General features: G+C 34.9%; 1 protein-coding gene across 1 annotated transcript; it reads left to right on the top strand.

Annotated features, from left to right (window-relative positions):
- Window positions 1–1,820: 1,820 nt before the first annotated feature.
- LOC114352458 (protein madd-4-like) lies at window positions 1,821–5,162 on the top strand. Its single transcript, XM_028304068.1, has 2 exons — window positions 1,821–2,032; window positions 3,687–5,162. Exons 1-2 carry the CDS (start codon window positions 1,867–1,869, stop codon window positions 3,791–3,793), a joined length of 273 nt encoding a protein of 90 aa, XP_028159869.1. The 5' UTR covers window positions 1,821–1,866; the 3' UTR covers window positions 3,794–5,162.
- Window positions 5,163–26,057: the final 20,895 nt, after the last annotated feature.

Raw genomic sequence — 26,057 nt, 5'->3', positions numbered from 1 at the left:
TAAAAATATGTAAAAAAAAAATTGTCGTCTCAATATATTTCAAAAATCGATTCAACTTCGTTGTAGATAGTCAAGAAACTTAACTAGGAATTACTTTTGTGCAATTTATTACGGGACACCTGTACATGAAATAAAAAAGTCGTTGACATTGGGAACCGATGTCGTAAATATATGACATTGAGAAAATTGCCGTTTTCCAGATAAAATTTTTTATTTTATTTTTTAAGATAATTATATCAATTATTAATACTATTTGGATAATTTTCATATGAATTCACGATAAAAATAATTCCCGGGCCCCAGGAGGTTAAATTAATATTTTCAGGTAAGTAGCTGAAAATATAGTATTCCTACATATAACTCCGTGTACCTAGTGATTAGAGAATTAAATTTTCTCGACCCTGGGTTCAAGTCCCAGAAGAAAATCTTATTGACTTGTTTGTAACTAATTTGATAACATTTGGTTATTTTTAATTACAAACTTACCACCTTATCCATCTGTATTTAAATAAATAAATAATAGAATCAATAGTACCTAAATAAAACAACAACCTTGGTGTCTGACATGTCTCTATAAATGTCTGAAAGGTACACACGGCCAACCTGTTTACTATCCATTTCCGTTTTTGCTCTCGCTCTCATCAAATGGTGATTCTTTGCGATAGAACGAGATGACAGGACTGGCGATGGGCAGTTAACACTGTTGCCTATAGTACGTTAAAACGTTTAAAGAAGCTGAAGCACGGAACATTTCCAGATAAAGAAATAAAAAACAAAAAAATCACCGAAAAAAAAGAAAATCAAACCTTTTGCTGTCGTGATCCCTCCAGCGTGCATAGCCAAGCCACTAGCACTCATTAGTATGTATGAGCCAATCTCGGGTGTTGCACAAATGGATTTAAAAGATACAGCAATGCAAAATTTTATTGAGATTGCATGCAACGTCACAACGGCAGAATGAAACCTCTTTGTTTGATTATTAAAACCATTAATATTGTGAATATTATCTTTCCTTGGCAAGTAATGTAGGTATCTAATGAAAGAAGAAAGAAATGTGTATAAGATAGGTACTGTCGTATCTTTTGTAAATTTCTTTAAAAAATGACAAAAAAGGAAAAGAAAGGAAAACTAAAAACATATTTTTTAGTGTAGCTAGCTAAGATCCGCCAGATAAAATGTGTCAAAAAAGGGTTACCTACGTGAATTAGAATTTATCCCTCGAGGACTCACTAAAGCATATCAAAATATGTAGTAGGTATATTCGTTCGTTCTTTTCAGCCAATTGACGTCCACTGCTGGACAAAGGCCTCCTCCAAGGTTTTCCACAATGAACGGTCCTGCGCTGCCCGCATCCAGGCTCTTCCCGCGACCTTTACCAGATCTTCGGTCCACCTAGTAGGAGGCCTGCCCACACTACGTCTATTAAAGAGACATCCTAAGTGAAAAAATTAAAGTTTTAAGTGACACTATATACAGTTGTGTAGACAATTAAGCAAGCTATACAGTGGTGCAAAAAGTGTATCAAAATGTGAAACGGTTCTCAATCTACGAGCAAAAACATTTCAAAAACTTAAATTCTCAACGGAACGGTCTATTTACATTACTCATCGNTACCTATACGCCGAAAAAAGATTTGTTCAAATCGGTTCATAATTGGCGGAGTTATCGCGTAACAAACATAGAAAAAAAAAACATACGGGTCGAATTGATAACCTCCTCCTTTTTTGAAGTCGGTTGAAAAATAAAAGAAAGATAATTTTTGTGACTTGTATCGGAATAACGTGCTTGCAATCGGAGTCATTGCAGCTGCTTAGAAGTTTATGCGAGGATGAAACGCGAGCTTAGATTCTAGCCTACATTCGATCTATGCTCATTAGTCAATTAGGGCCTTATCAAATGTACCGCGTGCTTCGCTGCGTGTGGCGCGCGCGCACCCGCCGCGGAAAGGAGCGCGGGGCGGGGGCGGCGTGCGCGCGCATGCGGCGGCCATTAGTAGCACGCGCTTGTGACGTGCACGCGTGCGTCAATAAAGGTAAGGGGTGTTCACATAGAAAGTCCTTACAGGTTTGTTTTTAGTGTATTCACTACGTAGTAACAACTAAGATAGGGGCGCCAACTGGTGAGTGTGCAATGGGCAAGGAGTGCGGGGCGGGGGCAGCGTGCACGCGCATGCGACGGCCGCTCGTAGCACGCGCTTGTGACGTGCACGCGTGCTTCAATAAAGGTAAGGGCGTGTGTTTCTTAAAAATTGTTCAAAGTTTAAACGATAAAGTTCTTATTCCTTCGGAATCTACATCCACGATTTCATTCACGTAAAATCTGAAAATAACTCAGAGTTCAAATTTTCAGCGTGCCACTAAGTGCCTCTGAACTGTCAAATAGTTGCAAAATAAGGTAAGGGCGTGTTCACATAGAAAGTCCTTACAGGTTTGTTTTTAATGTATGTAGAACGCTTACCAGCATTCAAGTTTCGCGGCAAGGAGCGCGGGGCGGGGGCGGCCTGCGTGCGCATGCGGCGGCCGCTAGTAGCACACGCATGTGACATGCACGCGTGCGTCAATAAAGGTAATCATCATCATCATTTCAGTCACGGGATGTCCACTGCCAAACTTAAAACTCCCCCAATGATTTTCAAATTGACCGGTTGGTAGCTGCATCCAGAGTCTTAGAAAAGTAATACGTAATAAGAGCCTTAGTAAGTATACATGTACAATCATCTTTTTTCCCCGTCTACCTATTTCCTCCATTATTACTCCGATTACTGGTATTGCTAACAGTTCCGCCAGCAATCCTTTTTGGTACAAGGTAACGCCTAAAGGCCATAATTAAGAAGACTGAAGATTCCACGTAGGGCAAAACCTGCCGCGGAGGACATACTGTGGAGGATGTGGTATTCCCGGCACCCGAAAAGTAGAATGGTATCTCCCCTAAAAGTACCTACGTCCGCATAGTAGCAATGCTAATAGAATTGTTATGTTTTGACAATGGTGGTAAGACAGAGAGGAAGACTACCAATTCCTGTGTGGTGGAAGCTAACTTCCACCTTCAGCCTGATCATCCTTTCCATTAATGATACAGCCTTTAGATCCAATAACTCCGATTGCAACGCGCATTACTCGATACAAGTCTCATTAGAGTTGGCCAACACCTTTGTCCAGCAGGACAATGGTTTTGTTCAACGAACTTTATTTTGCCTGAAAGGAGCGCGGAACAATCTCGCAAACTGTACCGTTGGCAGAAAAAGTTTACAGTATTTTTGGAACACTTTTTTTGTGGTTTCAAAATCTTCCCGTGGATGTTGTTAGAGCCAAATATGTGAACATAATTAATAATTAGGTCAATGGATGGTCATGCTCTTGAAATGGATATTAAATTATCTGATGGTGATAATGATTTTTAGGATTTTTAATACAGATAATGATTACGAGTCTACAAAATTAAAAGGCACCTAGGCTCTGCGTAGTCACTTCAAAGATGAAAGCTTTTACTATATTAATTTAGTCCCTACCATTTTTTCTATTAATTTATCTATGTAACTCTCAGATCCAGGATAGTCCTAGACTCATAAGAGTCTATTATTTAATTATTATTTCTTATTGGGACATTATTGTTTTCTTTTCATCTACCAAAGAAAAAAACCTGTTTTTTTGCTGTCCTTACCTAATTTTTCCCTTTCATTTCCTTAGACGGGGTGTGCAGAGACACATCGCGATACTGCGAGAATGTGCGCGCCATGAACATGTGTGCCCTCCGGCGCTACAAGGAGCAATGTTGCAAAACTTGCACGGAATAAAACTACCCGCAATGAACTCTAAGTCAAAGGTGCAAGGGTGAGTTTGCAATACATTCCGTGGTAAGACGCAAGGGAAAATGGACTGTTAAGGAATTGCAATTGAGTTTTGTGCGGCATGACGTGATATAGTGTTCAAGTGATCTGGAGTGTCTGATGATTTTAAATTCGGATTGGGATCGTTTATTATAAGGTGAGTTTATACTAGAGCGTTTCTATGTAATGTGATCTTACGAATGGTACTATACAGATAAATGGTATGGTGGTGAAACGGTGACACTGAAACTGATACTAGAACATTTTCATACAGCGGCTCATTGTTCTGTTACAAATAAATGCTCTAGTCTACATTCACCTTTATGTTTGACGTGATATAATTCAGTAGCAAAAGTTTGAATTTGAAACTTAAATAAAACTAGATAGAGGCTATTTTTGAATGGGAACCATAAACGATTCCAATAAAGATCTGAGGATTAGATTAATAATTTCATTGTTTTATGTTTGTGTTGAAATTTATGGAAATAGATCAATATTTTCTAGACTTCATTTTTTTTTCAGTCGAAGTATCAAGTTTGATCGTGAATGAGACATTTAAAATTAAAACTAATCGCACCATAGTTTTTAAGTAACTTTTTTGTTTAAATTGACTCAAACGCTACTGTAAGCTTTTTGTTTGTTTTTATTTCAAAACTTTATTAATCTGTTTCCATTGATTATTCCGCATTTTTCATTCCATCTAAACTTTATTTAATTTTTACACTAAACAAAATATTTTTACTATAAAGAGGTGTGTGTGTATCTGTGAGTGTTTTGTTTAATATTTAAGAAAAACAAATCGATTGAGTGTGAACACCTCCTAACTGACATAAAGGTTATATTGGAATTTGAATTTTAATCATTGTGTATTAAGATTCAACATGGTAGACAATGTTAGATAGGAGGTATTCATATTATTATAAAACTAGCTCTAGTCGTTACACATAATGTAAAAGGGACCTACGATATAAAGGTCATACAAATGGAAAAGAAAATAATATTTAACACCGCAAAATATGGAAATTGTCCTCGAATTGATTTAAATATAAGTAGGAATCAAAATATTTAGTAAAATGTTTTGTACTATACACTAAAGTTATAAATATATATTGTAAATAAAATATTATTATAATATAACAAATTGTGCACAGTGCGCTCTGCTTAGTTTTATAATATGTAACTTAAATTAAAGAGTTTGCACAGATTATAGTTAAATGCAATGAATGTATAGAAGTTGTAGTGAAATTGCCAAAAATGCAAACTAAGTGAAAATGTAAACTTATTCGAATAACGCGAATCTAAATTATACATAATTATAATTGTCAATTTAGTAAAATACATATAAAATACACATTTTCCCGGCTATCGTAGATAGTCGTATANACTACAAGCCCGGACACACTGTATATATATAGAAAATTGTATGTATATTCGATTATATAAACGTAGTTATAATTGAATTTAATAAAATAAAAATAACGTTATCTCTAAATTATGAAGCAATACAGTTCGCTTGGAAAATAAATTGTATATAAATGCATTATAGAATAAAGTGCATTGGTATGAACTATTCATGGAATAGAAAATTCAAATCAATTGTAATTTTATTTGAATTTATTTTATTTCAAATTTGAATTAACGGTTTATATCAATTTGTTAACATAGCAATTATGAGGTGCAGTATTAAAATTATGGTAATATTAGAAAAATATTATTGTTATATTCACGATTTATTGTCAATTGTTAGATGCATAAATTTTAGGATCAAGCTACACCGATAAATCTTTTGTTTTTGGATGTTAAAATACAGTTTACTACCATTTAATTCGAATCCAATTTCCCTTTTTTAAAGTCCAAAGATACGGTATTAGAAAAAATATTCGCTGTTATAAATAAATTACATTTTACTATCACAGAAAAAAACTCAATATTACATTTTAACTTGGTCCGAATACAGAGACTATTGCTTTTATTTAACTTTACAACTCTAAATTCTAACAAAAAAACAGTTCGAATTGTTTGTTTAAACTTCTGCACTAAATTTGAACAAAACCTGATGCACCTTTTTGTCAAAAAAACGTTAAAGGGATAGAAAAGGAAATTTTACAAAATCTGTATGAAAAGTCTGTTTTCCAAATATTATTTAAGCTATCAAGAACTAATATGTATGATCGAGTGACATATGTACAATAGTCAGAAGCTAGCTTCAAATAAATATCTTAACACGACTGACTGATATGTGGCTAGATTCTAATACATACCACTGTGTACATAACAAATTCAAAGGCCAGTACATAACTAAATAACATTTACTTAATACAGGGTGGAAACGATAAGTGATCTCATTCGATTATTTCTAAACTATACAAGATATTGAAAAACTGGTTACAGATCCTGAAAGTGCTTCACGAGCTCTTTCAAGCGGTACCATTAATAGGTTACAGAATAAACTGGAACTATCCGAAAATTCAATGTTACTAGCTTCTATACTAAGTATATGCCAACCACACAATATTAGAAGTATTATTATTTTTTGTTAAATAATAAACTTAAAAAGTCAGTTAAATAAACTCGTAACTTGCATCTTATTTAAAATTATTTGTGAATAAGATTAGTTTTAGGCTTTACTTGCTATAATCTTATCAAGAGATGAGTGCCATGACTGTGATAGTACTAAATGTATGGAAGATGGAAACATTGAATTTTTGGATAGATCCAATTTATTCTGTAAGCTATAATTGATACCGTTGGATAGAGCTCGTGAAGCACTTTTAGGATCAGTAACTAGTTATGCGATATCTGGTGTAGTTTTTAATATTATGTAACTTTACCAAATGTATGGAAGCTGAAAACATTGAATTTTCGGGTAGTTCCAGTTTATTCTGTAACCTATTATTGGTACCGTTTAAAAGAGCTTATCAAGCACTTTCAGGATCAGTATTCAGTTTTTCGATATCTTGTATAGTTTAGAAATAATCGAGTGAGATCACTTATCGTTTCCACCCTGTATAGCGTAAAATATTGCAAATACTGCTTCGTTTTAGTTAGAAAACTTGGGTGTTTCAGAAGATGAAAATATAAATTATAGTTATAAATAATATTCTAATGATTTCAAAATGTATCTGAAATTAATGTTCCATATCAAATTCAACTGCCATTCTTGAATATGAATAAAAAGCTTTGCTTTTGTGAAACGATATTTACGTTGTCTGTTAACATTTACAATTAATATACCAACATAAGCTCAAATATTATTAGTTTAACCTAATCTTTGTCTTTTGGATAGGTAAATAACTAATCAAATATTTGTTGATCAACAGATTTTTGTTGAAACTGAAATAAATGCTTTGCGTTTTAATATTATTATACAAAATACGATTAAGGCATATTTGTCAAAGTATTGGATTTTTGGAATTATCAAACCGCTGATTTTCTCTTCCTTTACTATGTACGANAGAATCTTTTTTTAAATAAATAAATGGTATACGATTTTTAAAACCCTGGAGTTTGCAATTAAATAGATTTTAATATGACTGGAACAGTGGAAATATTCAATTCCCGATACTTTTAGTGCAGCCCTCGTATCTCTCTATATTGTTGTAATAGATATCGCAAATATATTATAAGACCCAGAGAGTTAAACCCTAAATGAAATTGTACATTGTACCAAGATTTTCAAATATAAAATATATAAAGTAAGTTACTGAATGTAAATTGTTTCATTTTCTACCTTGTTTCATACGTGGTTACGTTTTGGCGTTACTTACTTTAAATTAATATTTTCAGGTAAGTAGCTGAAAATATAGTATTCCTACATATAACTCCGTGTACCTAGTGATTAGAGAATTGAATTTTCTCGACCCTGGGTTCAAGTCCCAGAAGAAAATCTTATTGACTTGTTTGTAACTAATTTGATAACATTTGGTTATTTTTAATTACAAACTTACCACCTTATCCACCTGTATTTAAATAAATAAATAATAGAATCAATAGTACCTAAATAAAACAACAACCTTGGTGTCTGACATGTCTCTATAAATGCCTGAAAGGTACGTTTAAACGTTTGATGTTCCCTCTGAAGCACCGAATCATATTCCAGTAGATAAAGTTAAAAAAATCACCTGCAAGGAAAGAAAATCAAACCTTTTGCTGTCGTGATCCCTCCAGCGTGCATAGCCAAGCCACTAGCACTCATTAGTATGTATGAGCCAATCTCGGGTGTTGCACAAATGGATTTAAAAGATACAGCAAAGCAAAATTGAGATTGCATGCAACGTCACAATGGCAGAATCAAACAAAGAGTAACAGTTCATAAACCATTAATTGTGAATATTTTTCCAACAAGTAAATTAGCTAAAGAAAGAAAGAAGAAAGAAATGTGCAAAAGATAGGTACTGCCGTATATTTTGTAAATTTCTATAAAAAATGACAAAAAATTAAAAGAAAGGAAAATTAAAAAAAATATTTTTAGTGTAGCAGGTAAAATCTGTCAAAAAAAAATGAAAAAAAAATGAAAATGAAATATTTTATTCAGCGACATAAAACAGCATTAAAAATATTTAACAAAAGTAAAGAGAGTAGGTAATGTACGTGTCACCGAAACGGTATCCACTCAGCATCATGTCGAGGTGTTGTAAGGGACACCACGACGCTGGTCTTCCGTGGATACTCGGAGGGCAAGAGGCAAAAAGAGAGTAGAATTTATCCCTCAAGAACACCCTACCAAAATCCACAACGCCTATCGTTATTAATCGCATCACCATTTCATAATACCGGCTCGTCTGCGGCGTCTGATTGGGCCGCTGCGCTGCGACGCGCTCCGTCGAGCGCGCGCTTATTGGCCTAATCAACAATCTTGCTGATTGGCCCACAGACTACGAACGAAGAGAATGGTGAAACTTCTTGGCGAAGTAAAACGTCATGTTTTGCAGTTCCGAAATTTTCTTACATTTGAGTAGAATTGTGAGATTATTAGATTATTATTATGTCGTGCAAAAACAAAGTAACATCGAGAGAATTTTTTCTCTCTCTCTTTCTCTTCAATCATATTGCAAGATGTCCGTGTAAAATCTTAGAAAAAAATCACAACTTTTAAATCTTATACATTAATTTTTTGATTTTTTCTTAGACATAATATTATTATCATTGTACTTGTTTTTACTTAAATGCCAAATTATTATTCAAGGCAGTATATTAATTTATGTGCAAAACACATAAAAACGTAATTAAATTAAAATGAAAAGAAAGGTTATAAGGCTTTAGCACCGATATAAAAAGCAGGTGGAAATGTCGCTCACGTTTTTTTCCTTTGTGATCAGGTAAGTTTTGTTTGTTTTTTTACTAGTGTTTATTTACCACTTTTCTCTCTCTCCTTAAACTAGATATCTATCAATTTCTCAACTATTAAATCCAAATAGTCCAACTCCATTTATTGGAGGACTATTCTAAATGCAATATCCACAGGCTTAGATCTGCCCATCTTAGTCTATGGAACTCACAAATTAGAAATTCGTTGAACCAAATAATATTGCATACCAATATTGCTCCGGTGACAAATTTTGAGCGAATTAGTTCTGCATGGTGTGATTTTGTAGCTATCTTGAATGTATCTTGTAATAATATGTTATGTCTACTCGTCAATAAAAATAGACAAATAAATGAAAATAAAAAATACAATAATTAAATTAATGGACATTTAATTTTGGACAACCCAATAGTAATGAAATTAGCATGGGGATACTTAAAATAATAAAAATAATGGTATATTTTTGTGCGATTATAAAACAAAAGTTGCATGCTACATTTACATACAGCGCAGTCGCCAGGCAAGCGAAACATGGGTTCGATTCCCACTTTAGACAATTCAGTTTTTTTCAAGTTATTTTCTTTTTAGGTGACTAAATAACTAAGTATGTATTAAAAATGCAATATTTTTTGTCAGGTTCTACTAGATGATTCCAAGATTCTAGATCCATGAAACGTCAAATCAAGTTTAGCATTGAGATAGTTTTAGAACTAAATTAAATGTAAGATACCTAAGTTTGTAATCGATGCCTAGCTTTGACAGCCCTGGAGATAAGGTCTTTGTAGAGAGCACGGGTCAGTACAACAATGTGACGTGGTACAAGCCATTTGATGAAGCAACAAGAAAATTTATTTAAGAAACAAACGCTTATGATAAAAGAGCTTTCCCTTTTAAAATGAAACAAAAAGTAAATATAAATAAGCCTTACTGCAACTAAATTCTTGAAAATGCTAGCTTGTAATCCTATTTTTTTTAGGATTAATTAAATACAATCAAATAAACAAAGTACTTACAAGCTTTGCTTAGTCTGCGACTAGATTGTGCAGTGGAAAATATCCAAGGATATTTATTTATACTCTAGCATGAACTGATTCAGTTAAGACAAGTTCTGGAGTATTTTGAAAAAGCTCATAGAATCTGGCAGCAAAGTTCCATCTTACAAGATAGAAAATTTAGAAACGGCACGCCAAAAACAATAAAATGTCTCAAAGCTTTTTTCGTTCGATCGGTTCGTAAACTTATCGAATCTTGTAGCAGTAGGTACTCTCTTGTGGTTCACCTTTTTCTTATGACTTACACCATGGCAGCCATGCTGTGAGCTAACTGTTTCGACACCCTTTGTAGAGTGGACTCTATTATTCGCTACTATGAACAGGCCGTGTGAGTAACATCTATTTTCTTCGGACCAAAGGAACTGTTATTTTATATGAAGGTAAACGTATAGATACAGGGTGAAGACGACAAATAATAAAACATACGTAAAAATAACAATTCACAAGGTATTTTTATCGTTTTTAAGCGTAGTTCAACCCATAAAAAATAAAGTAGATTGAAGTCATCAACTAATTAGCAAAACTATGAAAAATAAATAGTAGATAGATAAGTAAGTAACAAAACTTCATAATTTTTATGAAATGCCTATAACGAATCAAGGATAATATAATTTAGATAATAATTAGTATACAAATGGATCTGCAACTTCCACTAAGATACATGAAAAACATTTCTGCAAAATATTGCAATTTGACCTACACAACGTCTAAACTTTCAGTGACATCGGAAGTAAAATTATTCTACGGAACCCTAAAACCTAAAAGTACCTTCCTTAATCTTATAACTTGCACCGTTAATGCGTTTATACCGGTGTATCCGAGCCTTTGTGGGCGGCCTAACGAGATACATCCTATTACCGCCTCAAACAGCGCTCCTGATTCTGAGGCCCTAGGGCTACTACTAGTTTGATGTGTTACAGTGTAATCTATCACTGAGGGCACTGAGTCAGTCAAAATTGCTTTATTTTCATGGACTATTCAAAATAGTGCTTACAAATCGTCAAATATTAAAATAAAAGACTAATAAAAATAACTAATATTTCGCTCTTATGGAGCCTTCACATGTCTCATAATCTTTTTGATTTAACCTACCAGCGCGGCAGCGCTTCGAGACCAACATTTGGAGCTGAGAAGAAGCGCCGCAACAAACTCAGTCACCAGTTAGTATAAAGGTGTGTATGTCACCATGAATGACAGAATGCTTGTGAATCGCTGGAGTTATTTTAGGACTTCTGCTATTATTAAACAACCGTGGGAAAACAAATGTGGGACACAAACTTTGAACAGAAAGTTTCATTCAATTTACCATCATCATTATCATTTCAGCCATAGGACGTCCACTGCTGAACATAGGCCTCTCCCAATGATTTCCACAATGGCCGGTTGGTGGCAGCCTGCATCCAGCGTTTTCAGCAGAATTCACCATCATGAGTGCCAAAATATTGGTCAAACTGAATAAATATTTTTTAATTTTACTTTCTAAGAAATATATTTTTTAATTTGATTTACATAATAAGGATGAGATACATGATGCCATCGACAAAATTAATGAACTTCCTCCTCTAATTACCTTGAAAGCCAATTATTTAAAAATCCCCGGAAAATAAAATCAGATTTAATGTAAATAAGGAAAATAACCCTAAAAATAACAGATTGTACTTAATATAGGGTGAAATTAAAATCGTTGGCATCATTTTAAAATAAGACTTCTCATCATAATACATAGTAGGTACCTACTATCGGCAACAGTGTTAACTACCCATTGCCGGTCATGATGTCGTCTCGTTCTATTGCAAAGAATCCCCATCCACAGCGAGAGCAAAAACCGAAATGGATAGTTAACACTGTGGCCGTATGTACAGTCGCGGAATGAAAAGGTTCGTCACCTTAGTGTCGGTTTTTGCTTGCACTAGGTACTGTCAGAGTCAAACCTGCCAACATAACAGTGCAAGAAACAGTGCTGCTAACATTTAAATAAATATGACGTTTGCTAATGAATAAGGTTTTGCTTGTTTATTTTTCTATCCTATCAGTGCAATGCAATGATGACATTGACCAATTGACAATAGTTTTTTTTATTTAATAGAAATAATAATGGCAAGTTGAACCAACAAGAAGGTTTTAGTTTATAAATCTAATCTTCTTGACAAGATAAATCGTCAAACAACTCTGATCTGAATAATTTTGAACTTTACTGACGAACAGTTAAAGATACTTTCTCTAACTCGAGATTATTCTGTAACATAGTTTCAAAAGGTAATTATGTGCTCGCGATTCGTTGAAGGAATCAATTTGAAAACTGACGAACCTTTTCATTCCGTGACTGTACATTTCCCAAATACGAGTATGATAATATCATGAGTCTAGTCTTATTTTAAAAGGATGCCAACGATTTCAATAGCACCCTGTATTACATTGGTTTGATTTGATTATTCCACATCCATTAGTTCTTTTACAATCCTAACTTTATGAGATAATCCAGTGCCGAACGGAAACCAGATTGGTCGAACATAAATGGGTGAGTCCAATAACTTGATTAATATTCTAATAAAATATCTCCACAATCGAATAGTTCGAACTTCCCAACTGTTCTACGTTTTACTGCTTCCGGTGGAAGGCTGAGCTTTTGAGGTATGGCTTCCGCTTCCTGAATAGCGGATAGAAATGGATAATTAATTAATGACTTCAGCTATTGACCAAACCTAGAAAATTAGATTCTTAAATTCTTACTAACGTAACTTTAAAGGAAATGGTCAAAATTAGTGTTCTCATTTTGACATTTAATTAATTTGATTTCAAAGTCAAAGCTTTTATTCAGCACTTAGGTCCTTTCCATGGCGCTTATACACGTCCCAAATATAGCTTTCAGCTTTTAATTTGCGTAACGGATGAAGAAAGTTATCTACTTTTAAAGTTACGAAAATACCTACCTACTCGTATATTTTACTCTTCAACAAGTTAGTCTATGGTGCATTTATATTTACGCGCGAGCGATAAGAATGGGTAGCTCGGGGTCATTGGACGAAATTCTAAGTACTCGTCGACCGGACTTTAGTGTCAGTCATAAGGTTCTGGTCTTAATATTGATCAGCCAATGAAAAGCATCCCATTTACATGCTCGAATTTTCAACTACATTCTGTTTACGAACTTGATGAGCTTTAAAAGCAGTTTTAAGAAGTATGCAAATAAACAAATACTAAAAGACATCGCATTCGCCATCGGTCAAGCCGCGGCCCAGTCGTTAAAACCAATTCACTGAGGGAATGGAATCAATCAACCAAACGCACGCCCGATAGCGACCGATACGTGTCACGCGATATTATGTGAACTACACGATATCTGTGACCTACGCGATACCTGTGAACTACGCGATACCTGTGACCAACGCGATACCTGTGACCAACGCGATACTGTGATTATATTCCGATATATCGCATCGGTTGGATGACCATTTGATTGCCCTCTATTCACTATTAAGACTAGGCGCAGACCACCGACTTTTAGTTGGCCGATAGTTGAGACAGGCTGTTAATCAGTATGGAGATGTATGAAGCCGATTCTTCATACAAATTAAAACTGGACTCGGCCAACTAAAAGTCGGTGCTGAGCCTAGTCTAAGGTGTGATATTGATTTAGTTAAGACCATTGCCAGTGTGGGGAGTACGAGTACACCAAATATCAATTTGCATCTGTACATTAGAGAGGGTCGTAGGTACTTCTACAGAGGACACTAAATGACCTGATGATATTGAGATGTCATTACACTTCGTTTTTCGGTACATAGTCGAGAGAATAGTAGATTAGAGAAATTTTCTGCCTCAACGGCCACCAATTCTATGAGCCATGTATCCCGCCTACTGCCACTTCAGTAAAGTTCCCTATGAAATTCCCCTCACATATACCGACACAAAATTTTCTAGCCTAGAAATTATTTTGTCGCCATATTCCTTTTTAAACTCAACAATATTCCTACTTAAATTAACTTCCATCCCTCAACACATTGCATTTTATTGTCATGACAGAACATACCCGTACTGTAGTAGTAAAACATTTTTTACACCGCATACAGTGAAAACGTACGGCGCTTTTACACCCTCTCGGATAATAAAAAGGTGTCTTAAAGCTATGGCCACCAGGGGTGCCAGATCAGAAATTAAATTACCTGCGCTAGCAACTTTTGGCAATACGAAATATCTAATAATATATATAAAAATGAAACCCGTTTCGCGTTGTCACGGCATCACGTGTGAACGGCTGAACCGATTTCGATAATTCTTTTTTTTAAATGTTTGTGGAAGTCCAAGGATGGTTCTTACGGAAAAAAATATTAAGAAAATCTCTACGCTAAGGCGGTACGAAGTTCGCCGGGTCAGCTAGTATCTAATAAATACAAAACTGGGTCATGTGAATGTGCTTTTAAAAAGCATACTTGCATAAATAAATGAGTTTTATCATATTTTCAGATAGTATCAGCAGATCAGTGCTTTTAACCGAAACAAAATTTAAGGTCATAGCAGACTTATCAACTGGGAAAGGGATCAATACCGTATCGCCTTTCGCGAGCTGTCATCGCCTTCGCACGCTGTCAACCGCATGCGTTATGGTGCGGATAAGTGTGCGTTGCAGTATGGAGTTTCATACAAAGAATACTGATCGCCTCGAGTTGATACGGTCACGATCCCTTTCCGGGTAAATAAGTGTGCTGCGTCCTTTAGTTAAAAAAATGTTAATTTATTAAAAGTGTTAACCCTTTCAGCACGAGAGAAAAATTTGACGATTTCTAAAAAATCGCGTTAGTTTCTGGGGTCTTTAGGATCTTAGTAAATAGAGAAAAATAGCGAAAAAAATCAGGGGGTGACTTTAACCCCCCTAAACCCCCCCGCACGATCGTATCAATCCGTCATGAACCTATGAATAGCTATTTCATTACAATTACAATTTAAACTAATTAAAAAAGACATTTTAAATATAACGAGCTTTATTATTCTTCATAAAGACATGATATCGTAATTAGATACTAATTTCTGCAAAAAAAATCAAAAATAGCTCATGGCCCTAACCTAGAACTCTGTCAAAACCTGAATTTTGGGGGTTGTAGCATCTTAAACTTGAATATGAGCCTTCGTTTTTAATAATAACTTATTTTTTTTTAATCCCAGATGTCGAGGCTATTATTCAATAACACATGGGGTTAGATATTTTCATAAAAGGGATCGTTTGGTTTATCTATTGGTACTAGAATCCTGGTATCCTCTCGATATTTTCACTGGTGGCTGTATTTTCTACAGCGGATTTGTACTATTTGGTGGTTATGTGTCTCGGAGATATTCTTGAGTTTATTCTAGAGTAAATCTGATGTTCAGGCCTTTAAAAGATTCGAAAGGTTTCCATTACTTACATTACCAAAAATTCAAACATCGTCCCGACATGCACGCTCGTGCTGTAGAACTTTAGGAGTACCTGGTACTCGGCTTCATCTAAATTTTTATAAAATTAAAGCAAATTATATTTTTTAAGGATATAATTTAAATTAATACGCACAAAATTCATTGAAATCCACAAAAGAAGTAATTTAAATAAATTAATACTTTTCACGCCTCCCGTAGTCAGGTACACGTCCATCTTTGTCACTCAACACAGCCCCGACTGAACGCCATTGAAAGTTTTTGTATGAAAAATAGCAAATATATCGAACCGTACGATCGATCGGAAGCGTCTTGGCGCGGTAAAATTGATTTACCAATTCACTAGATTTTTTTAAAGTCGAACGCACTTTCGTATTATTCTGTGCTGAAAGGGNCTTGCACTGTTATGTTGGCAGGTTTGACTCTTAAAGTACCTAGTGCAAGCGAAAACCGACACTAAGGTGACGAACCTTTTCATTCTGCGACTGTACATATGTATTATGTCCGTGCAAAAACAATAACAGCAACATTAAGATAATACAGTGTGAGTCACGTTAAAGTGTACATATGAAAATAGATGAAACTAGACCTATTTTTATCGACAAAAAAGAGGTCAAAAAATTTTTGAGATTTTTTTTTAATTTTTTATAGAATTTTTTTTCTTCCAATTACTTATTGTAAAGAAAACGTAATAACTTTTAAACTAAGCGGTATATCCTGATAAAATAAAAACAGTAATAATGCTAAATAATAGGCGATACTAAAAAAATGCATAAAATACACAAAAAAGGCCAACAAATAATATAAAATGATATTTTTTGAAAAAAATCTGCTTTAAAATTCGTGTTTTTTTGGTTATTTGATAAATTTCTCCAAAAAATGCCCCTACAACAGGTGGTTTTTATTACTTTGTATTATTCTCTATCGTATTACCTATGTAAAACCAAAAATCGCAAGTCTCTATTCTTATCACAACATTTGCTATGATCGTTTGAACAAAGGCCTGCCACAAGATTATTCTCAGCTACAGTTAGAGACAATTTTAATTTTAACTAAAATGCTTATTTTACTTCGAAATCTTTTGTTTTTATTTGAAATCTAGCTTGTCTTTATCAAAATAACAAATCTAGAGCCATTTTCAGTTTCGTTGTTAACGAAGCGTTGAATGGCGCGCCCGGAGAGGCTTAGTTCAAACGATCATTGCAAACGTTGTGATAGGGATAGAGACATGCGATTTTCGGTTTTACAAAGATAATACGATAGAGAATAATACAAAGTAATAAAAACCATCTGTTATAGGGGCATTTTTTGGAGAAATTTATCAAATAACCAAAAAAACACGAATTTTAAAGCAGATTTTTTTCAAAAAATATCATTTTTTATTATTTGTCGGCCTTTTTTGTGTATTTTATGTATTTTTTTAGTATTGCCTGTTATTTAGCATTATTACTGTTTTTATTTTATCAGGATATACCGCTTAGTTTAAAAGTTATTACGTTTTCTTTACAATAAGTAATTGGAAGGAAAAAAATCTATAAAAAATTAAAAAAAATCTCAAAAAATTTTTGACCTCTTTTTTGTCGATAAAAATAGGTCTAGTTTCATCTATTTTCATATGTACACTTTAACGTGACTCACACTGTATAGTTCTATATAATTCTCTCTCTCACTCTCTCTTCAAGAAGATTTCATTCAAGCACCACCTAACTTTAACGGTAAATATAACGATAACCGGCGTTTTTTGTATGGAGTTTGACAGTTTGACGGTGCAACCAAGCATTAGGAATCACAATATCTTTATTGAAATTTAAGGGAAAAGGGAGGAAAATTGTCTGTCATTAATTAAAAATGTTGATTTGAAAGATCAAAATCTAAGAAAAATGTTGTTGAATAAGAATTTATCAACTTTTTCTTAGAATCATTATACCCGTGTTTACATAAATGTCAGCATTATATTATTTTATGTGCAAACCACATAAAAACGTAATTAAAATAAAATAAAAAGAAAGGTTATAAGGCTTTAGCTCCGGCATAAAAAGCAGGTGGAAATATCGCTCACGTTTTTTTCCTTTGTGATCAGGTAAGTTTTGTTTGTTTTTTTACTAGTGTTTATTTACCACTTTTCTCTCTCTCCTTAAACTAGATATCTATCAATTTCTCAACTATTAAATCCAAATAGTCCAACTCCATTTATTGGAGGACTATTCTAAATGCAATATCCACAGGCTTAGATCTGCCCATCTTAGTCTATGGAACTCACAAATTAGAAATTCGTTGAACCAAATAATATTGCATACCAATATTGCTCCGGTGACAAATTTTGAGCGAATTAGTTCTGCATGGTGTGATTTTGTAGCTATCTTGAATGTATCTTGTAATATGTTATGAGTCTACTCGTCAATAAATAGACAAATAAATGAAAATTAAATTATTGGACATTTGAACAACCCAATGGTTATGAAATTAAATTAGCATGGGGATACTAAAAATATTTAAATAAAAAAATTATAATTTTTGTGCGATTATAAAAAAAAAGTTGCATGCTACATTTACATACAGCGCAGTCGCCCGGCAAGCGAAACATCGTGGGTTCGATTCCCACTTTAGACAATTCAGTTTTTTCAAGTTATTTTCTTTTTAGTTTACTAATTAACTATGTATTAAAAAGCAACTATGACAAGAAAATGCTACCGAAATTCATTATTTTGTGTCAGGTTCTACTAGATGATTCCAAGATTCTAGATCCATGAAACGTCAAATCAAGTTTAGCATTGAGATAGTTTTAGAACTAAATTAAATGTAAGATACCTAAGTTTGTAATCGATGCCTAGCTTTGACAGCCCTGGAGATAAGGTCTTTGTAAAGAGCACGGGTCAGTACAACAATGTGACGTGGTCCAAGCAAATTGATGAAGACAACAAAAAATTTTATTTTAGAATCAAAAGCTTATGATAAAAGAGCTCCCCTTTTAAAATGAAACAAAAAGAAAATATAAATAAGCCTTATTGCAACTAAATTCTTGAAAATGCAATCTTATAATCCTATTTTTTTAGGATTAATTAAATTCAATCTACTAACCAGAGTAGGTACTTACAAGCTTTGCTTAGTCTGCGACTAGATTGTGCAGTGTAAAATAATTCAAGGATATTTTATTTAATACTTTAACATGAACTGCTTCGGTTAATACAAGTTCTGGAGTATTTTGAAAAAGCACATAGAATCTGGCAGCAAAGTTCTATGTTCAAAGATAGAAAATTTAGAAACGGCACGCCAAAAACAATAAAATGTCTCAAAGCTTGATTCGTTCGATCGGTCCGTAAACTTTTCGAATCTTGTAGCAGTAGGTACACTCTTGTGGTTCACCTTTTTCTTATGACTTACACCATGGCAGCCATGCTGTGAGCTAACTGTTTCGACAGCCTTTGTAGAGTGGACTCTATTATTCGCCATTATGAACCGGCCGTGTGAGTAACATCTATTTCCTTCGGACCAAAGGAACTGTTATTATAATATGAAGGTAAACGTATAGATACAGGGTGAAGACGACAAATAATAAAACATACGTAAAATAACAATTCAAAAGGTATTTTTATCGTATTTAAGCGTAGTTTAATCCATAAAGGTAGATTGAAGTCATCAACTAATTAGCAAAAATATGAAAATTATAGTTAGAAAAACTAAAAAAACATTATTATTTTTATGAAATGCCTAAATGACTCACGATCATATTCGTAAGATATATTATTAAATCTGCATCTTCCACTAAGATACGTCATGACAAAAATGTCTGCAAAATATTGTAATTTGACCTTTATACACAACGTCTAAACTTTCAGTGACATCGGAAGTGAAAAATTATTCTACAGAACCATAAAACCTAAAAATACCTACCTTAATCTTATAACTTGCACCGTTAATGCGTTTATACCGGTGTATCCGAGCCTTTGTGGGCGGAGGCCTAACGGGATACATCCTATTACCGCCTCAAACAGCACTCCTGATTCTGAGGCCCTAGGGCTACTACTTTGATGTGTTACAGTGTAATACTGAGAGTACTGTTAAAGTCAAACGCCCGTGTTTACAAACATTACTATGAGGTCTCACAGTGCGCGTGGTCGCACAGGGTGACACACGAACCAATCACAGAGCTCTATTCAATGTTGTGCGTTCGATTTGCTGCTTGCAAGCAAGCATCGTTTGTGAATACGGGCGAAAGTCAAAATTGCTTTATTTTCATGGACTATTAAAAATAAAGCACTATTTTAAACAAATCGTCAAATATTAAAAATAAAAATTTAAAAGTTTCGCTCTTATGGAGCCTTCACATGTCTTCTTTTGCCCTACCAGCGCTTCGAGACCAACATTTGGAGCTGAGAAGAAGCGCCGCAACAAACTTAGTCACCAATAGTGTAAAGGTATGTATGATGATCATGAAAATGACAGAATACTTTGAATCGCTGGAGTCATTTTAGGACTTCTACTATTATATTAAATAACCGTAGGAAAAAGTCAACAAATGTAGGAGACAAACTTTGAACAGAAAGTTTCGTTCAATTTAGCATCATCATTTCAGCCATAGGACGTCCACTGCTGAACATAGGTCTCCCCCAATGATTTCCACAATAGCCGGTTGGTGGTGGCATGCATCTAACGTTTTCAGTAGAATTCACCATCACCAAAATATTGGACAAACTGAATTTTCATTTTACTTTCTAAGATTTTTTATTTATTTGATTTACATAATTAGGACGAGATACACGATGCCATCAATAAAATTAATGAACTTCCTCCTCTAATTACCTTGAGAGCCAATTATTTAAAAATCCCCGGGAAATAAAATTAGATTTAATAATATAAATAAGGAAAATAACCCTAAAAATAACAGATTGTACTTAATATAGGGTGAAATTAAAATCGTTGGCATCCTTTTAAAATAAGACTTCTCATAATACATCGGCAACAGTGTTAACTACCCATTGCCGGTCATGTCATCTCGTTCTATCGCAAAGAATCCCCATTTGATGACAGCGAGAGCAAAAACGGAAATGGATGGATAACATGTGGCCGTGTGTACATTCCCCAAATACGAGTATGATAAATCATGAGTCTAGTCTTATTTTAAAAGGATGCCATCGATTTCAATATCACCCTGTATACATTGGTTCGATTTGATTGTTCCACATTCATTAGTTCTTTTACAATCCTAACTTTATGAGATAATCCAGTGCCGAACTGAAACCAGATTGGTCGAACATAAATGAATCCAATAACTTGATTAATATTCTAATAAAATATCTCCACAATCGAATAGTTTGAACTTCCCAACTGTTCCACGTTTTACTGCTTCCGGTGGAAGGCTGAGCTTTTGATGTATGGCTTCCGACTTTTGAATAGCGGATAGAGATAATTAATTTAATGACTTCAGTTATTTACCAAACTTAGAAAATTTGATTCCTAAAGTCTTTGTAACTTTAAAGGAAATGGTCAAAATTAGTGTTCTCATTTTGACATTTAATTAATTTGATTTAAAAGTCAAAGCTCTTATTCAGCACTTAGGTCCTTTCCATAGCGCTTTACACGTCCCAAATATTATAGCTTTCAGATTTCGAATTGTGTGACATATTATGTAAAGACAGTAATCTACTTGTAAAAATACGACCTACTTGTATATTTCACTATTCAACAAGTCTATGGTCCGTTACAGAACAACTATCAAAACGTTATTCAATGTACTATCGGCCTTTTATTCAGCTACCCATTTCCATTTTTTCTCTCGCTCTCATCAAATGGTGATTATTTGCGATAGCACGAGATGACATGACCGCTAATGGGCAGCTGGAACTGTGACCGATGATAGGTATGCTTTAAACTTTAATGGATCGAGTTTTGAACTAGGTTCTGTTTACGAACTTGATGAGCTTAAAAGTAGCTAAAAAGAAGTGTGTAAATAAACAAATACTAAAAGACATCGCATTCGCCATCGGTCAAGCCGCGGCCCAGTCGTTAAAACCAATTCACTGAGGGAATCAATCAACCAAACGCACGCCCGATAGCGACCGATACGTGTCACGCGATATTCTGTGAACTACATGATATCTGTGACCTACGCGATACCTGTGAACTACGCGATACCTGTGACCAACGCGATATCTGTGAACTACGCGATATCTGTGATTATGTTCCGATATATCGCACCGGTTGGATGACCATTTGATTGCCCTAGATTCATTATTAAGACTAGGCGCAGACCACCGACTTTTAGTTGGCCGATAGTTGAGACAGGCACAGGTTAATCAGTATGGACATACGGGACTATTCCCACCTCTCGTTCCCACCGCTGCAACTCCTGTGTAGCCAGGATCTACAGCTCGACCGCCATAAAAACTCAACCAATGAAGGTCAAGTTTGTCTGGACATGTGTGAAAGTGCGCACATTACACCGATTTGGTATCGGCCGATTCTTCATACAAATTAAAACTGGGCCCAACTATCGGCCAACTAAAAATCGGTGGTCTGCGCCTAGGCTAAGGTCTAAGTGATATTGATTTAGTTAAGACCATTGCCAGTGTGGGGAGTACGAGTACACCAAATATCAATTTGCATCTGTACATTAGACGGTCATGCTCCTACAGAGGACACTAATCATTTAATCCCGATGACATTGAGATGTCATTACACTTCGTTTTTCGATACATAGTCGAGAGAATAGTAGATTAGAGAAATTTTCTGCCTCAACGGCCACCAATTCTATGAGCCATGTATCCCGCCTACTGCCACTTCAGTAAAGTTCCCTATCAAATTGCCCTCACTTATACCGACATAAAATTTTCTAGCCTAGAAATTATTTTATCGCCATATTAATTCTCAAACTAAAAAATATTCCTACGTAAATTAACTCGCATCCCTCAACACATTGCATTTTATTGTCATGACAGAACATACCCGTACTGTAGTAGTAAAACATTTTTTACACCGCATACAGTGAAAACGTACGGCGCTTTTACACCCTCTCGGATAATAAAAAGGTGTCTTAAAGCTATGGCCACCAGGGGTGCCAGATCAGAAATTAAATTACCTGCGCTAGCAACTTTTGGCAATACGAAATATCTAATAAATACAAAACTGGGTCATGTGAATGTGCTTTTAAAAAGCATACTTGCATAAATAAATGAGTTTTATCATATTTTCAGATAGTATCAGCAGATCAGTGCTTTCAACCGAAACAAAATTTAAGGTCATAGCAGACTTATCAACTGGGAAAGGGATCAATACCGTATCGCCTTTCGCGAGCTGTCATCGCCTTCGCACGCTGTCAACCGCATGCGTTATGGTGCGGATAAGTGTTGAGGATTCCGGGTGAAGCTCGCTTCCACCTTCGGCCTGATCGTCACTTACCATCAGGTGAGATACAGGCCAAGAGCTTCCTCGTTGTGTAAAAAAAAAAAAAAAAAAAAAAAGTGTGCGTTGCAGTATGGAGTTTCATACAAAGAATANAAATACCGAAAAAAAGTCAAGTGACAGATCGTAGTGAAGTGCACGAGTCATCGATTGAATAGTGATGGAATGCGTAGATTCGATTTAACCCGCTAACACTAGGTAGGATGCGATTAGATTTCATAATTTGTAGATCTATCGCAAGTATTCTATAAGTTTTGATTTCCATGCGAAGTGTTAGAAAATAAAGCCCATAATCTTGGGATTGCGTATTTATATTTTCAACTTGGCCCTCCAAGCTTTCTTTAGAAAAGAAGGGTTGATGTTGAAAGGGACAAATACACTAGCATCAGGTCATGTTCCGTGTTCAGCCTGGCGACGACATCGTAAAGGTAGCAGGGAAGCGCTGGATGCAGGCCGCTACCAATCGATCAACGTGGAAAGCATTAGGGGAGGCCTATGTTCAGCAGTGGACGTCCTATAGCTGAAATGATGATGATAATGAGGTCATGTTCCTGCAATGGAGATTAAATGGCCTGATGATAATACCAACAACACCGCACCTTTACCAACATTACAACAGTGTCAAGTAGTGGTCATATTTTACGACCGTGCATTACTATGTCGTGACACCCTGTATACCAGAATATACATGTAGCGGGCGCTGACTCGGCGCGAGCTGTAAATCTAATAGCGAGTGCATTGCGAATGCAGACGTCGCGGCCCGCGGATTTGTATGGAGTTGTTAAAACCACCGTACTATGATAGAATTAATTTTTTTTAAGTGTTTTCTCCCTGCAGATAAATTTTAATGTATTTTTTAAAAAACTCAATAGGAGTTTCGTACGACTTTGCTGATTAAACTAACGTTTATGTCTAGCTAAGTCAAACCCCCCACTGAAGTATATATTCTTCCAGACGACCGTAAGGATCAAAAGATTATGGAGAATTGTGTACAAGTAGAATAGACCAACTGTGATGTGAACTTTAACATAAACCCCACATAATAATAATTATGTAGTTGACAGAGAGAGATCTCGCAAGGCAAGATCCATTCATAACAAAAGACAACATAAGACGACCACGACAAGTCTGTCAAGAGCATAATAACGCAAATTAAAATAGGTATAGTAAGCGAACCACTGGGTTAAGTGACCATAAAAATTATTATTAAGTTGCCAATTATTGTTAATATTTTGACCGTTACTTTCACAAGTTATTTCCTGTACACAAAGTGGTTTTAACAGCTCTTCAGACATATTGCCAAAAATTCTATTTGGCTTGGCGCAGCGAAGAATATGTAGGATCCGCCGGCGGGCCGCGCGAGGCCGCCAGCGCCTCGTAAATTGCGGAGTTTGCCTTCCACGTGGCCTGGTGCCTTTAGAAATTATTATTTTAATACTTTTTAGGCCGCCTGACTTGGTGATTACGGGTTTGAACCTCGCTAAGGACTAAAGTTATAAGTCCCCGGTCTGCTCTATAATATATTAAAATCATCGAAATATCGAGAGATAAAAAGATACTATACGAAATCGCTTCTTTTTTTTATCCACAACGAAGAAGCTCTTGGCCTGTATCTCACCTGAGGGTAAGTGATGATCAGGCCGAAGGTGGAAGCGAGCTTCACCCGGAATCCAGACATCGAGGCGACTTAGGTAAGATGGCCCAACCACCAACCAAACCGAATAGAAAAATCTGCCCCCACTAGACCACAGAAACGGTTCTTATACGTTTCTTAAACTAGATTGAAAAATTAGATACATACAGTCGAACATAGAACCTCCTCCTTTTTTTAAGTCGGTTAAAAACTTGGCATCCACGTAGTAATACCAAACAATAACCTACTTATTTACGTAAGCTTGGAATTAATTATCTTTGAACCATCATTAATTCCAAGAAACGGTTCTATGCTATATGCTATGTAATCGGGTAATAATTCATTACTACAATAATGCCATCTATTTTTAGTTGGAAAGGCGGAACAATTATGTAGGTAGGTATATAAATTAATTAGGCGTAACTAAATACGCCGTATTATATCTACAGGGTGGCCAGGCAGTTGACGTTCAAACCTAAAATTTAGATTCCTTACATCAAGGTGTATCAAAATCACCCCCATGTATGTTCTACAATTTTGCTTATTTTAGGAGATAGAGCTAATTTTGTGATTTATCCTTATCCTCATCTATGGTCGGTATTTAACTTTTTTCTCACTTTGGAAGCTTCTCTAGTATAATTAGGGTTTCTGCTCGAGCTTTCTCGAACTCGAGAAAACTCGAGAATTTTGGCCTCATTCGAGACGAGAAAAAAAATACCGGAGCTCGAGAATTCTCGAGTTTCGATTTTGAAGCTTTAATATTCTTGAAAGCCTATTTGTCTTAGACAAAAGTAAGTTTTTATTTATTTAATAGGTTAACGTTGCTTTTAGACTGGCCTAGTCTTTCCTTTTTTAACTGATTTGATTTGCAAGTAATGATTTCAATCGAAACTAAGTAATAATGTTCACCAACGAGTATGCTATATTTATTATGTAGGTATGTTTAACTCTGACTGATTTAAAGACTGAAAAATTTGTTATATAATTGTAGGTTAGGTAGTCGTGCCTCCTCGTAAAGTTTATTCAAGTCGTTATCTTTAAAAAAATTAAAAATTTATTAAAAAGTTTTGTTTTGTTGTTCTTTGGAAAACAAGTGATTCAGTTGTAGCTCCAGATTTTTATTGTTATTTATCCTTAAAGTACACGCGACATTGTGGCTTTTGTTATGATTATTAGTTAATATTAATTATGAAAGAAGATTTTATTTTTTGTTTCTTTCCTTACCAAAATAAGTGGTACTAAATTCTAATATTGATTGTTGTGCAATAAGAGTAGGTATATTAGATTAAAAAACCTGTGTTTTCATTAAATTTCAACCGATTTTAACAGTTTTCATTAAAAGACTCGAGACCCGAGAAAACTCGAGACTTTGGCCTCGAGAATTCTCGAAACTCGAGAAAAAAAATAGGTCGAGAAATCAGAAACCCTAAGTATAAT

Source organism: Ostrinia furnacalis, unplaced genomic scaffold (assembly GCF_004193835.3).
Source record: "Ostrinia furnacalis isolate ACB-3 unplaced genomic scaffold, ASM419383v2 OfSCF1370, whole genome shotgun sequence".
Lineage (NCBI taxonomy): Eukaryota > Metazoa > Arthropoda > Insecta > Lepidoptera > Crambidae > Ostrinia > Ostrinia furnacalis.
The sequence above is the reverse complement of the archived record's forward strand: the minus strand, read 5'-3'. Positions and strand labels throughout refer to the sequence as shown.